At 39.3% G+C, this 13,127-nt stretch overlaps 1 protein-coding gene and 1 long non-coding RNA gene across 2 annotated transcripts in view; one reads left to right on the top strand and one right to left on the bottom strand.

The window, feature by feature from the left end:
* LOC129171692 (uncharacterized) overlaps positions 1-13,127 on the bottom strand; it is a 33,410-nt gene continuing 20,283 nt past the window's right edge. The window contains exon 3 of the long non-coding RNA XR_008566818.1: positions 1-5,723. This is a non-coding gene — a long non-coding RNA (uncharacterized LOC129171692). The remainder of the gene's footprint in view (positions 5,724-13,127) is intronic.
* Positions 826-13,127, top strand: part of LOC129171687 (uncharacterized) — a 27,880-nt gene continuing 15,578 nt past the window's right edge. Inside the window, exons 1-3 of the mRNA XM_054760589.1 lie at positions 826-887; positions 957-1,258; positions 11,309-11,316. Of these exons, the coding sequence (XP_054616564.1) occupies positions 845-887; positions 957-1,258; positions 11,309-11,316 (353 nt within the window). The 5' untranslated portion in view covers positions 826-844. The remainder of the gene's footprint in view (positions 888-956; positions 1,259-11,308; positions 11,317-13,127) is intronic.

Raw genomic sequence — 13,127 nt, forward strand, 5'->3', positions numbered from 1 at the left:
TAGTATAATATAATATAACATAATATAATTTACTTGTAATACAATAATAAAATATTAAATGCAATGCACATATTATGAAATACAATTACATTATATTACATAACAATATTATATTATTCTAAAAACACATACGTTTTAGTGAAAGACAAATGCTCTTTAAGAGATTGCAATAATAGTAAATATAAAAAGAAGTACCGTAGATATCTCAACCTGTATGTTAAATGTCAGTGTTGACCTTGAATGTAAGAATTGGAAAGAATTCTATGTTTTAGCATAGTACCCTACTGCTGAGATCTATAAAGTGAAATATTGGAGCAATTTGAGAGTGTATACGTTTGGTAAAAATGCAAATGAACACAGATTCAACTGTAAAGCCTCATGTTTGCTCCTGTGGGAATACTAAATGTATTAGAACCCATCCATCCACCTTCTATGACGCTTATCCTCACAAGGGTCGCGGGGGGGATGCTGGAGCCTATCCCAGCTAACTTTGGGCGAGAGGCGGGGTACACCGTGGACTGGTCTTCAGTCAATCACAGGGCTTTATTAGAATCGAATCCAAAAAAAGAGGATATATATGATATATATGATGTGGTTTAGTGACTCCCAACCAGGTAATGCTAATAATACATTGGATTTACAGCCAAAAGAAGGAAGAACAGTAAAACTGTAAGTAAACGGGAAGAGGAAATGTTTTGAGGCATACGAGCACTGTGCGCCATCTTGAAGAACACCTGGAGTGTCTCTATGCAAAGTCAACCTCCCACCCGTGAGCTATAAAACTTGCCGTCATGTCCTCCGGGACGAGAAGTTCCAGCCCGTCGGAACACCTTCAGGACCAACCATGCTCCGTCTAGTTCTGCTGCTGTTGCTGGCTGCAGGTTCCTGTGAGTGTCACTGAGGAACGCGTGAGCCAAGATCCATCACATTTAATATTTCACATCTTTCCCCCGCAGGTGTCAAGTGTGAACAGCTGACCCAGCCGCCGTCTGTGACTCTGCAGCCTGGTCAGAGTCTGAGCATCGACTGTCAGGTGTCTTATGATGTGGGCAGCTACTTCACAGCGTGGGTCAGGCAGACCGCTGGGAGAGGACTGGAGTGGATTGGGAGCGCATATACGGGCAGCTCTTACTACCAGGACTCACTGAGGAACAAGTTCAGTATTGAAGTAAAGCGCTCCAGCAAAACAGTGACTCTAAAAGGGCAAAACATGCAGCCTGGAGACACTGCAGTGTATTACTGTGCCAGACACACACAACAACACAAACCATCAGCACACTGCAACAAAAACAAAAAGTGTGTCAACACTCTGAATGACGACGTGAATGAATGATGTCACATGAAGCATACAGCATGACAAAAATGGTCCATAATTCATAGTTCCATGGCAACATTGGCAAGATGCATTGTTATTTACCCACATGGGGTTATGCATTTAAAATATAAGTGGAACCTTGGTTAGTGTCAATCTGTTCCAGAGGGTCCAACTCTAACCAAAACGTACGTCGACCAAATCAATTTTTCCCATAAGAAATAATGCAAGTCAACTGAATTTGTTCAAAATAGCCCAAAATGTTAACATAAAACCCATTTTTATAGTTTTACATGCATACAACAATTCTAAATGCATATAAATGATGAATGAAAGAGATAAAAGAGCATTCAAGGTTACTTTTACCTTCATTGAAGACCTGATTGTTGACAAAGACACAAGGTGGCAGCGAGATCAACATGGACACCACCTTCCTGTTTTGCCATGAGTTATTTTTTTTAATTCAGTAGCATTTCTCACCTTCAGCCTCTGCTTTTCTTTTGAGCATGACTGCAAAAAACCTCCAAAATTGAGCCAAAGAAAGTTGCAAGTGCCAGCATTTTGATAAACAAGATGTAAAACACTACGGAATGAAGGTAAAAGTAACCTTAAATGTTCATTTATCCCTTTCATTCTCATTCATGTGCATGTAGAATTGTTTTATGCATGTAGAACTACAAGTGCAAAACTATAAAAACGTGTTTTGTGTTGCCATTTTTGAGACCTTTATATAATTACATCCATATACAACGTAAGATAAGACAACATAACATAAGGTAACATAACAGTACATTATATTATTCTAAAAACACATACGTTTTAGTGAAAGACAAATGCTCTTTAAGAGATTGCAATAATAGTAAATATAAAAAGAAGTACCGTAGATATCTCAACCTGTATGTTAAATGTCAGTGTTGACCTTGAATGTAAGAATTGGAAAGAATTCTATGTTTTAGCATAGTACCCTACTGCTGAGATCTATAAAGTGAAATATTGGAGCAATTTGAGAGTGTATACGTTTGGTAAAAATGCAAATGAACATAGATTCAACTGTAAAGACTTCCATTGCCATTAATGCCTCATGTTTGCTCCTGTGGGAATACTAAATGTATTAGAATCATGCCGAAACAATAGGAGAGTGATATATATGATGTGGTTTAGTGACTCCCAACCAGGTAATGCTAATAATACATTGGATTTACAGCCAAAAGAAGGAAGAACAGTAAAACTGTAAACGGGAAGAGCAAATGTTTTGAGGCATACGAGCACTGTGCGCCATCTTGAAGAACACCTGGAGTGTCTCTATGCAAAGTCAACCTCCCACCCGTGAGCTATAAAACTTGCCGTCATGTCCTCCGGGACGAGAAGTTCCAGCCCGTCGGAACACCTTCAGGACCAACCATGCTCCGTCTAGTTCTGCTGCTGTTGCTGGCTGCAGGTTCCTGTGAGTGTCACTGAGGAACGCGTGAGCCAAGATCCATCACATTTAATATTTCACATCTTTCCCCCGCAGGTGTCAAGTGTGAACAGCTGACCCAGCCGCCGTCTGTGACTCTGCAGCCTGGTCAGAGTCTGAGCATCGACTGTCAGGTGTCTTATGATGTGGGCAGCTACTTCACAGCGTGGGTCAGGCAGACCGCTGGGAGAGGACTGGAGTGGATTGGGATGGCAGATACTGACGATGCTTACTACCAGGACTCACTGAGGAACAAGTTCAGTATTGAAGTAAAGCGCTCCAGCAAAACAGTGACTCTAAAAGGGCAAAACATGCAGCCTGGAGACACTGCAGTGTATTACTGTGCCAGACACACAACAACACAAACCATCAGCACACTGCAACAAAAACAAAAAGTGTGTCAACACTCTGAATGACGACTTGAATGAATGATGTCACATGAAGCATACAGCATGACAAAAATGGTCCATAATTCATAGTTCCATGGCAACATTGGCAAGATGCATTGTTCCAGAAAGCCAAAAACATTAACATAAAACACGTTTTTGTAGTTTTACATGCATACAACAATTCTAAATGCATATAAATGATGAATGAAAGGGATAAATGAACATTTAAGGTTACTTTTACCTTCATTGAACACCTGATTGTTGACAAAGACACAATGTGGCAGCGAGATCAACACGGACACCACCTTCCTGTTTTGCCATGTGTTATCTGCTTTTCTTTTGAGCACAGCTGCAAAAAACCCCCCTAAAATGGAGCCAAAGAAAGTTGCAGCATATTGATAAAAAAGATGAGAAACACTGCTGAATGAAGGTAAAAGTACCCTTAAAAGTTAATCATTTCTATGCATTTAGAATTGATGTATGCGTGTAAAACTGTAATTGTAAAAGTATGAAAACGTCTTTTGTGTTGACCTTTTTGAGACTTCTGGTAAAACTGTGTTAGCTAGCAAAGAACTACAGCGTCAACTGCTGATGACATCATAGACGGGTGACAGAGCCGACTCCTGCTTCCTGTTTCCATGTAATAGCAAGCTAATAGGCTGCTAACAATGGCGTTCTGCGATAAAATTGCATTTAGAAGACACGCACCTTATTGCACGCTCAAATGTATGCAAACCGAGTCAGAATTTTTTTGTAAACGTCAATTGACAAATATGCAAAGTGGGATGTAAGATAACGGAGATTCCACCGTATATAACAAGTCTTTATATTTGTAGAAGACAGTTGGGAATGTTAAAATGGTAACTTTAAGACTGGCAGAAGAGTAAATATTCATTAGGACGAAAAGCGAGAAGTCAGCCGCCGTGTACGGAACGAGCTCTGTCCAACACGTGTGATGGCGGCAGACACGAACAGTATTTTTGTTGGATTTACAAAATTCCTGTACTTTGCCAGTATTTTCTGTAAGATGAATTCAATAATGACTTCCACTGCAAATGATTTGACAGGCTGCAGTTTTATATTAGAGCCACTCAATGAAACCATCATGTTCCTGTCAGGTTTTTGTGTCCTTTTGTGTCCAGGATTAAATCATCAATCAAGAAAGACCAAACATTATCCAAGATTCATTTGATCATCACTACAATGTGATGTGATGATCTTGTGCCATTGTGCTACAATGTGAACATCCAGGGAGCGGACATAGAGTTGGTAGACAGCTACAAATTCCTGGGTGTTCACCTTAACAACAAACGGGACTGGTCCGTCAACACCCACGCCCTCTACAAGAAGGGCCAGAGTCGCCTCCACCTGCTGAGGAGACTGAGGTCCTTTGGTGTGTGCAGGACTCTTTTACGGACCTTCTATGACTCTGTGGTGGCCTCAGCCATCTTCTATGCTGTGGGCTGCTGGAGAGGGGGCAGCACGGACAGGGACAGGAGCAGGATCAATAGGCTGATCAGGCGAGCTAGCTCTGTCCTGGACGGTCCTCTGGACTCCGTGGAGGAAGTGGGGGAGAGAAGGATGTTGGCTAAGCTGACATCCATCATGGACAACACCTCTCACCCGCTACATGACACTGTGGGTTCCCTTAGCAGCTCCTTCAGCAGCAGACTGTTACACCCACGGTGTAAGAAGGAGAGGTTGCGCAGGTCCTTCATACCGACCGCTGTCAGGCTCTACAACACCTGCACCACCTGAACCATGTTGTAGACACTATGCTTTCTTTCTTTACACTGTTCTCTTTACTTGTCTTGCTGCTGTAACAAGTAAATTTCCCCGCTGTGGGATAAATAAAGTACATACAATACAATACAATACAATGTACGGCAATAATGCAACAGTACAGTCACAACTATGGAATTGCCATTTCATGTGTGGCTAACAATACATAAGATAGAAGATCCTTGTAAAGATCTCTGCATGTCATGTCCAGGCCAACAAAGGCCGTGTCGATTGAAGGAAAGAAATTCACAGAAATCAGCATCACTCTTCTTCGGAACCTTTTTACCATCTGTGTTGTGTCACGCCCCCACCCCAGCCTTCTAAAAATGTAAATTCAGTGCACACCCATACCGCTTGCATGCTTTAAATGCCTCATTGAGACTTCCCATATTGAGTTCTTGCAGTCACTCCCCCACCATGACGGGATTCGTCTTCCTTTTGGCTCTCATTTCAGGTGAGTGATGCTTACACCATGCAGGGGAAGGAAAATGAATCTTTTGAAAGTCTTTAATCTTATCTGGCTTTCCCAGTTGCTCAGGGTCAGTCCCTCACGTCCTCTGGGCCAGTGGTCAAAGGACCTGGACAGTCAGTCACCCTGTCCTGTAAAGTGCAAGGACTTGCTCTTGCTTGGTTGCACTGGATTCGTCAGAAGCCGGGAAAAGGACTGGAATGGATCGGACGAATCGATGGCGGAACTGGCACAGCATTTGCCCAAAATCTTGCCGGTCAATTTGTCATAACCAAAGACACATCTAAAAATGAAGTGTATTTGGAGGTGAAGAGCCTGAAAGCAGAAGACACGGCTGTGTATTACTGCGCCAAAGACACAACCACACAAACCACCAGCAGACTGGAACAAAAACAGAAGCTGACTGAACACTTCATGCTGGCAGAGGAGTCGTACTGCAAGAGTCAAATGAATTATGTTCCATGAAGCATGCAACACGACAGACAAACATATCTGTGATGCAACATAGCATTTTTTTCCATTAAAAAGCAAATAAAGCTCAAACACAATTTACCTGGGGGCCGCTGGAGGTAAAGTCTGAGTGAGGCCGGGCCCACAAGTATTGGGGGTAGGGCTGGGAATCTCGGGGTACCTCACGATACGACACGCGATACATGGCTCACAATAACAATAATATCTTGATACAGAAAAAGGGTGAATCAAATAAATGAATAAATCATTTCACAGTTTATATTTTGCTGCATTCAGCTGGGATAGGCTCCAGCTTACCTGTGACCCTAATGAAGACAAGCGGTATAGAAAATGGGTGAAATTTTTTTTACCACATTTTTTAAGTGACTCACTCACTCTTAGTTCGGTGTAGGCTTATGCGTGCATCCTACGAGTAACACTGGCTTGTCGCACGCCGTATTACACTCATCTTTGAAGACAAGTCGCGGGCCACAAAATGTGACTCGGTGGGCCGCAAATGGCCCACAAGCCGCGAGTTTGAGACCCCTGACTTAGCCCTTGCGGGCCGCATTTACAGTAGTCCTTCCCGTCAAGTCGCGAGCCGCAAAGTGTGACTTGGCGGGCCAGCCGCGAGTTTTCAGACCCCTGCTTTAGATGCATTGAAATTATGAAACATCTTTTGTTAAACGTCGAGTATCATTTGAGTACCTCATCGCCGGGCCGATCATTGTGGCTTTTCGGTAATGAAAATCTGCTCACCGCACTGTAAACTCCACGACTTGAACCACAAACCACAGTGAAATAAACCACCATTTTTCCCACTTAATGGAAAGTAGGCTGTGTCAAATCCTGCCCTTGTCAAGCAGCAGTGGGAGGTCTATGCAAACGCTGCCTGTCTTATAAGCACATCCTCTGCAACCATCATGACTGGAGCAGAACAAGAGTTCTACCCAATCTGTATCAAGAAAACAAAACTGGATTTCAGTGTACTGTATAACATGGGCAGCAAAAGTGCCTGGTGTTTATTGTTTTTCCTTTATTTGGATGGTAAGAAAACACCTCTTGATAAGTCTCATCTTGTGACTGATTTCTTTTTCTTTGTGTTTTCTCTTGTAGGAGTTTGGAGTGAGATTCGTTTGGACCAGTCGTCTTCTCAAGTCAAGACAACTGGAGAGACAGTGAAGATGTCATGTGTCATTTCTGGGTATGACATGACAGAGTACTATATTCACTGGGTACAACAGAGGCCAGGCAAAGCTCTGCAGTGGATCGGGCGGATGAATACAGGGTCAAATTCCGCTAGCTATGCCGACTCCTTTCGAAACCGGTTCATCATGACTGAAGACGTGCCCAGCAGCACTCAGTACCTGGAGATCAGCAGGCTGACGACGGAAGATTCTGCAATTTATTACTGTGCACGTGACACACAGTGAAAGAAGACAAGACGATGAGCTGCACCAAAACATCCACAGACAACAGGAAGCTCCAAGTTTACACTTTACCGTCACATTCGATGTACAGGATGACACCCATTTTTGGAAGAATTAAGCTTGATTTAACTTTTGTGTTTTTAATATCAGTGAAATATAAAAAGTAAGATACATAATGTAAAAAATACATATATATTTAAAATATTTTTGTTTTCCCATAATGCATTGCGTATGAATAAAGCATTTAATTGGCGGACAAGCAGCATAGAAAATGGATGGATGGATGGATGGTGCTGCAATGCTGACTCTGTCCACCAGAGAAAGCCAGAGGAGCCCAGATTCCAGAGGGAGGCTGACGTCATTGCAGCACCCAGGCAGGTACCAATGAATATTTTCTGGATATACGTTTTGAGTGTTAAGTTGCGGTGTGATAAGTTTAGTGTTCTTTGTAAGATGACACAGCGAGTCAGCGCGGTACCTTTTTTAAACGATTAGTAGTAGTAGTAGTAGTATCTTAAGACATGTCTAAGAAAAATGTCGCAGCTTACGGTATATGTACAGTCATCCCTTGTCACTTCAGGGTTCAAACTTTGCGGGTTCACTCTTGCAGCTTTTCAACATGAATAAATAAACAATTTTTTGTGGTTGTCTACAACCTATTATTAGTAAAAAAAATCTATATGCATATTTAAGCACATTTTGCATCTTTTTTTAAATCTAAATAATTTCCTGCATAATTCTTTTATAAGCATTTTCAAGTATAAAAATTACTAAATGAAAAAAAAATACTAATATAAGGCATTCAGAAGACGCATTCAAATACGTAATATGTGGGGTTGGGCATCGAGCACCCGGATTAACATTCCAATTCTCCCGGGATCGTTCAAATTTTAAAATTTTGATTCCTAGTTTCGATGCCTGGAAGAAACAGCCGTGAACACCAACCAAGAAGAGTGCGGCCAGCACCAAGGAAGAAGAAGCGGCTGCAAAGTTTGGATTAATTGTAAAAAGAGCAGTCGGCTCAGTGTGACATTTGCAACACAATGACGTCCTGCAAAGGAGGGTGCACGACCAACATGATTAAACACCTCCAGATTCCTGGTGTAGAGATGACAGATTGCCCCGTCTTTGACGCGCTACGTCAGACTTCCTCTAAGCAATCAGAATGAGGGACGTGACGTCTGTCTCATGCCACTGTAACCCAGCGTTTCAGGATGCTGGCTGACGTGGACGTTCCATGGAAATAAAGGACAGGAGCTACAGCTGCAAGATGCAAGTTTATTCATGTACACTGTGCATCTGTTTTAGCAAATGTCAAAACACCTTCTCAATCCACCCAACACACTTCCTGCCTTCAGAATAAGAGCATTTCCTACTACATCCTGTTTATTTGTTTACTTAAAAATTAAGGGTGTCATAAAAACGGCTTACACCAACACTGAGGCAGCAAAGTATACTAATGCTAACATGGTAGCTCAAGACTCATAGGTCAGAGACAAACCTTTTACAAGTTTGACGTTCTGCACCCAGGTGAGTGCATGATTAAGCGCCCGCAGGATCACGCACTCACACATAAACAACGGCATATGTGCAAATGTCTTTTCACGAGCTTTTTAAAAGTAAACCTCTTTTGTGAATGGGTAATCCTGTGAAAATAGATCTGTGAGAAATTCATAGTTTGGTTTGGTTTGGTTTGGTTTGGTTTAGTTTATTTGAACATGAAGGTTACAATGGAATACATCTCGTGAATCATTTTTTGACAGTTCCACATGTCCAAAAGGAGTAGGAAGAAGCAAAGCTTATTTAATCCTACCCCCCATCCATTCTACATCTAGTACAGTACATGTAGTTCACTTCCTGCATTCCATGTCGTGTTTTCTGTGATAGTCAGGATAACACATAATAGATAACGGTGAGATAACCCTCCCCCCAAAAAAAGAGAGAACATTCATAATAATGATAATATGATGACAATACTAAATAAATAAATAAATAAATAAGAACAAAGCTTTTTTTTTTCTTTTTTTTTAAACACAACAAAGAAAATTATAAAAAAAAAAAAATAAATAAATAGAAATAAATAAATAACAAATAAAATTTAATTAAATAAATAAAAAATAAAATAAAATAAAATAAAATAGAAAATAAAAAAATAAATAAATAAAATAAAATAACAAACCTGACAGAACAATCAGGACTCTTCTGCCTTGTATTTGGCAAACATCAACTGCTTGTATTGTTTTTTGAATTTGCTCATCTCTGTACATTGTTTGAGTTCTTTACTCAATCCGTTCCATAATTTAATTCCACACACGGAAATGCTATGGGTTTTCAGCGTTGTTCTCGCATATAAATGTTTTAGGTTTAATTTTCCTCTAAGATCATATTTCTCCTCTCTGATTGAGAAATACTTGATTAGATTTTTGGGTAACGAGTTATTATTAACTTTATACATTATTCTAGCGGTTTGAAAGTGTACTAAATCTGCGAATTTTAATATCTGTGATTTTAAAAATAAAGGGTTTGTATGTTCTCTATACTTGGCATTATGAATTATCCTCACAGATCTTTTTTGCAGTACAGTGAGTGAGTGAAGATTGCTTTTGTAATTATTTCCCCATATCTCCACACAATACGTTAGATATGGAAATACTAAGGAACAGTACAGAGTGTGGAGTGATTTTTGATCAAGAAGATATTTTGCTTTATTCAATATAGAGATATTTCTCGCCACCTTTTGCTGTATATATTTAATATGAGATTTCCAACTCATTTTTTCATCTATTATAACCCCAAGGAATTTATATTCTTCCACTTTTTCAATATCCGTTCCATTAATTTGTATTTGCTCGTACGTGTCCTTTCTACTATTACCAAATAGCATTATTTTAGTTTTACTTAAATTCAGAGATAATCTATTCTTGTCAAACCATGACTTTAATATGACCATTTCATCCTTGACCTTTTTAATGAGTTCTTGTGTGCTTTCACCAGAACAGAAAGCAGTGGTATCATCGGCGAATAAGACCAATTTTAAGTTGTTAGTTACTTTGCAAATGTCGTTAATGTACAAGTTAAACAGTTTTGGTCCCAGTATGGACCCCTGTGGTACTCCACACGTATTGTGTAGACTCCCAGATGTATATTCTCCTAGCTTTACAAATTGTTTCCTCTTTGCTAGGTAGCTTTTAACCCAATTTAAGACTAAACCTCTAATTCCGTACCTTTCTAATTTTGAAATTAAAATAGTGTGATTAATTGTATCGAAGGCTTTTGTCAGATCCATGAATACTGCAGCTGCGCATCTTCTGTTGTCTATGGCAGTAGTGATTTCCTCCGTGATTTCCATCAGTGCCATAGAAGTTGAAATGTTGGCTCTGTAACCATATTGACTACTTGCCAATAATTCATTCTTATTAATAAATTTGTCCAACCTATTATTAAATAGCTTCTCCACAATTTTCGAGAATTGTGGTAACAAGGAAACTGGTCGATAATTTGTAAATTGGTGTTTGTCTCCTTTTTTGAAAATTGGAACCACCTTGGCTGTTTTCATTTTGCTTGGAAATATTCCAGTCTGAAATGATAAGTTACTAATATATGTTAACGGGTCTGCGATCTCATTGATGACCCTTTTAATTGTTTCCATTTCGATTCCATGACAATCAGTTGATGTTTTTGCCTTAAAATGGTTAACAATGTCAGTGATCTCCTTTTTGGTTACAGCAGTGAGAAACATAGAATTAAGATTCCTATCGATAATATCAATCCCTTCATCAATTGTGTCTTGTTTTGGAATTTCCTCTTCCAGTTTTTGTCCAATATTTACAAAATATTCATTAAACATTTCAGCTACCGCATTCATGTCATTCCTGTAAGTGTTTCCAACCATGAAATAGGGAGGATAGTCTGCTTTCTTAACGTTGTTCTTTATAATACTATTTAAGATGCCCCAAGTTGCTCTCATGTTATTTTTGTTCTTATTTAGTACGTGACTATAATATTCCCTCTTACACACTCTCAAGATAGTTGTCAACTTGTTTTTGTAAGTCTTATACTTTTGTTCTGCTTCTTTAGTCTGTTGAATGATAAATGTCCTGTATAATGTGTTCTTCTTCTTACAGGCGTTTTTTAGTCCTTTTGTCATCCATGGCTGCTGTTTTTTCTTTTGCTTCTTGGGCTTTTCTTGCCAGGGACAGTTCTTATCGTAGAGCTCCATATAAGTACCAAGGAAGCTGTCATATGCCTCGTCCACATCTGTTGCACTGTAGACACTCTCCCAACTTTGTTCTTCTAGACCTATCTTGAAGGCACGGATGTTGTCCTCTGTACGCAATCTTTGGAGTAAAGTTAATAAAAAGTTCATATCATGAAAAAATTCATGGGGAAGTTCAGATATTTCATCCAAAAAGAACTTTCGTTTGAACCATGGAAACTTTTATGACTTAAAAGCATCGTATTTGAGAATCGTTACAAACCAGTATCGAAACGAGGAATCGGAATCTTTGTATGTGTTAAATGTGTTGCTGCTTCTATTGAAAACAATACGCATCTCACTTGAAATAAATAATAATAATACAGTTAAAATATAAAAATAACATGCTAAGATAAGCCTCTCCCATTTGCTGCTTCAAAGTTTACCAAAGAAATAGTTTACATGCAAAGACCTTGACAAAAACACTAATAATATGACATTTTTAAATATTATTAATTGCAATTATTTAATTAATACATTTGACATATCATACAAATATTTAATCAATATTTCATACCTTTCTTTCTGAGTCCAAAAAAAATCCTTTGCTACATGCTGCCCTGGGGTGGTTTTTGAATGGGTGTGTGTCATTGTGCGTATACTATGGGGTGGCACAGTGTTACACACCATAGCAAAAACCTTCGTCATTCAAATGGTGTCCCATACGTTCTGGACGTGTGGTTATCAACATCCTGTCTGGTTCATATTTTTAAAACACAGGAAGCAACCGTCTCCTCAACAGGTGTTTCTTTATGAGAGCTAACACATGTCACCAGATTGACGAGTACAATCATCACTCTTACATCGCGGCTGGAACGTTGCTCCGTCACTCTATCACGGTTTTTACAAAAATAATTGATAAGTGATGTTTTGTGGTTGGCTATGGCCTATTATTAGTCAAAAATATGCATATTTTAGCAAATTGTGTGTATTTTTTGCCCAAATTTAGCATTTCCAAACAGAAAAATGGCTAAATGAACCAAAACACAAATACAGTATAAGCCATAAAGATCACCTTTCAACTTGTGAATGTCGTATTCTACATTGGCCACTAGGTGTCAGTAATAGTTCGGTGAGACAAGCACCAGACTTTGTCGCCGGAACAACATACTTTTATTGCAGGTTTCAATTATCTCAGGCACAATTATGATAACGTAATAATAATAATAATCATAATGATAATAATAACACAGGTAACTGTTGCAGCCATAGGCCACAACAAGCTAAAACTCCCCTACGAAGTAAACTGTCTTAAATGGCTTATTTTGTCTGATTATATCTATTATATTTGGGTATGCAAATATAAAGGTGACTACGTGGGTGTTATTTCATGTCTCGATGGCTCTAATAATGTTACAAAAACGTATTTAGAAGATCATAAACAGGTTTTCTATGCCATAAATACGACAATATTCAATTTTTAAATAAGAAATCCCATTTAGGGGGAAATTCACTTATCACGGCCGGGTCTGGAACCAATTAATCGCGATAAGTATTATTATTATTAGTATTGCTCGTTGTTTCAGGAGGAATAAATTACAATCATACATCATCAGCGACTTAACGTCATGGCTTTCCTCCCCG

Source organism: Dunckerocampus dactyliophorus, chromosome 18 (assembly GCF_027744805.1).
Source record: "Dunckerocampus dactyliophorus isolate RoL2022-P2 chromosome 18, RoL_Ddac_1.1, whole genome shotgun sequence".
Classification (NCBI taxonomy): domain Eukaryota; kingdom Metazoa; phylum Chordata; class Actinopteri; order Syngnathiformes; family Syngnathidae; genus Dunckerocampus; species Dunckerocampus dactyliophorus.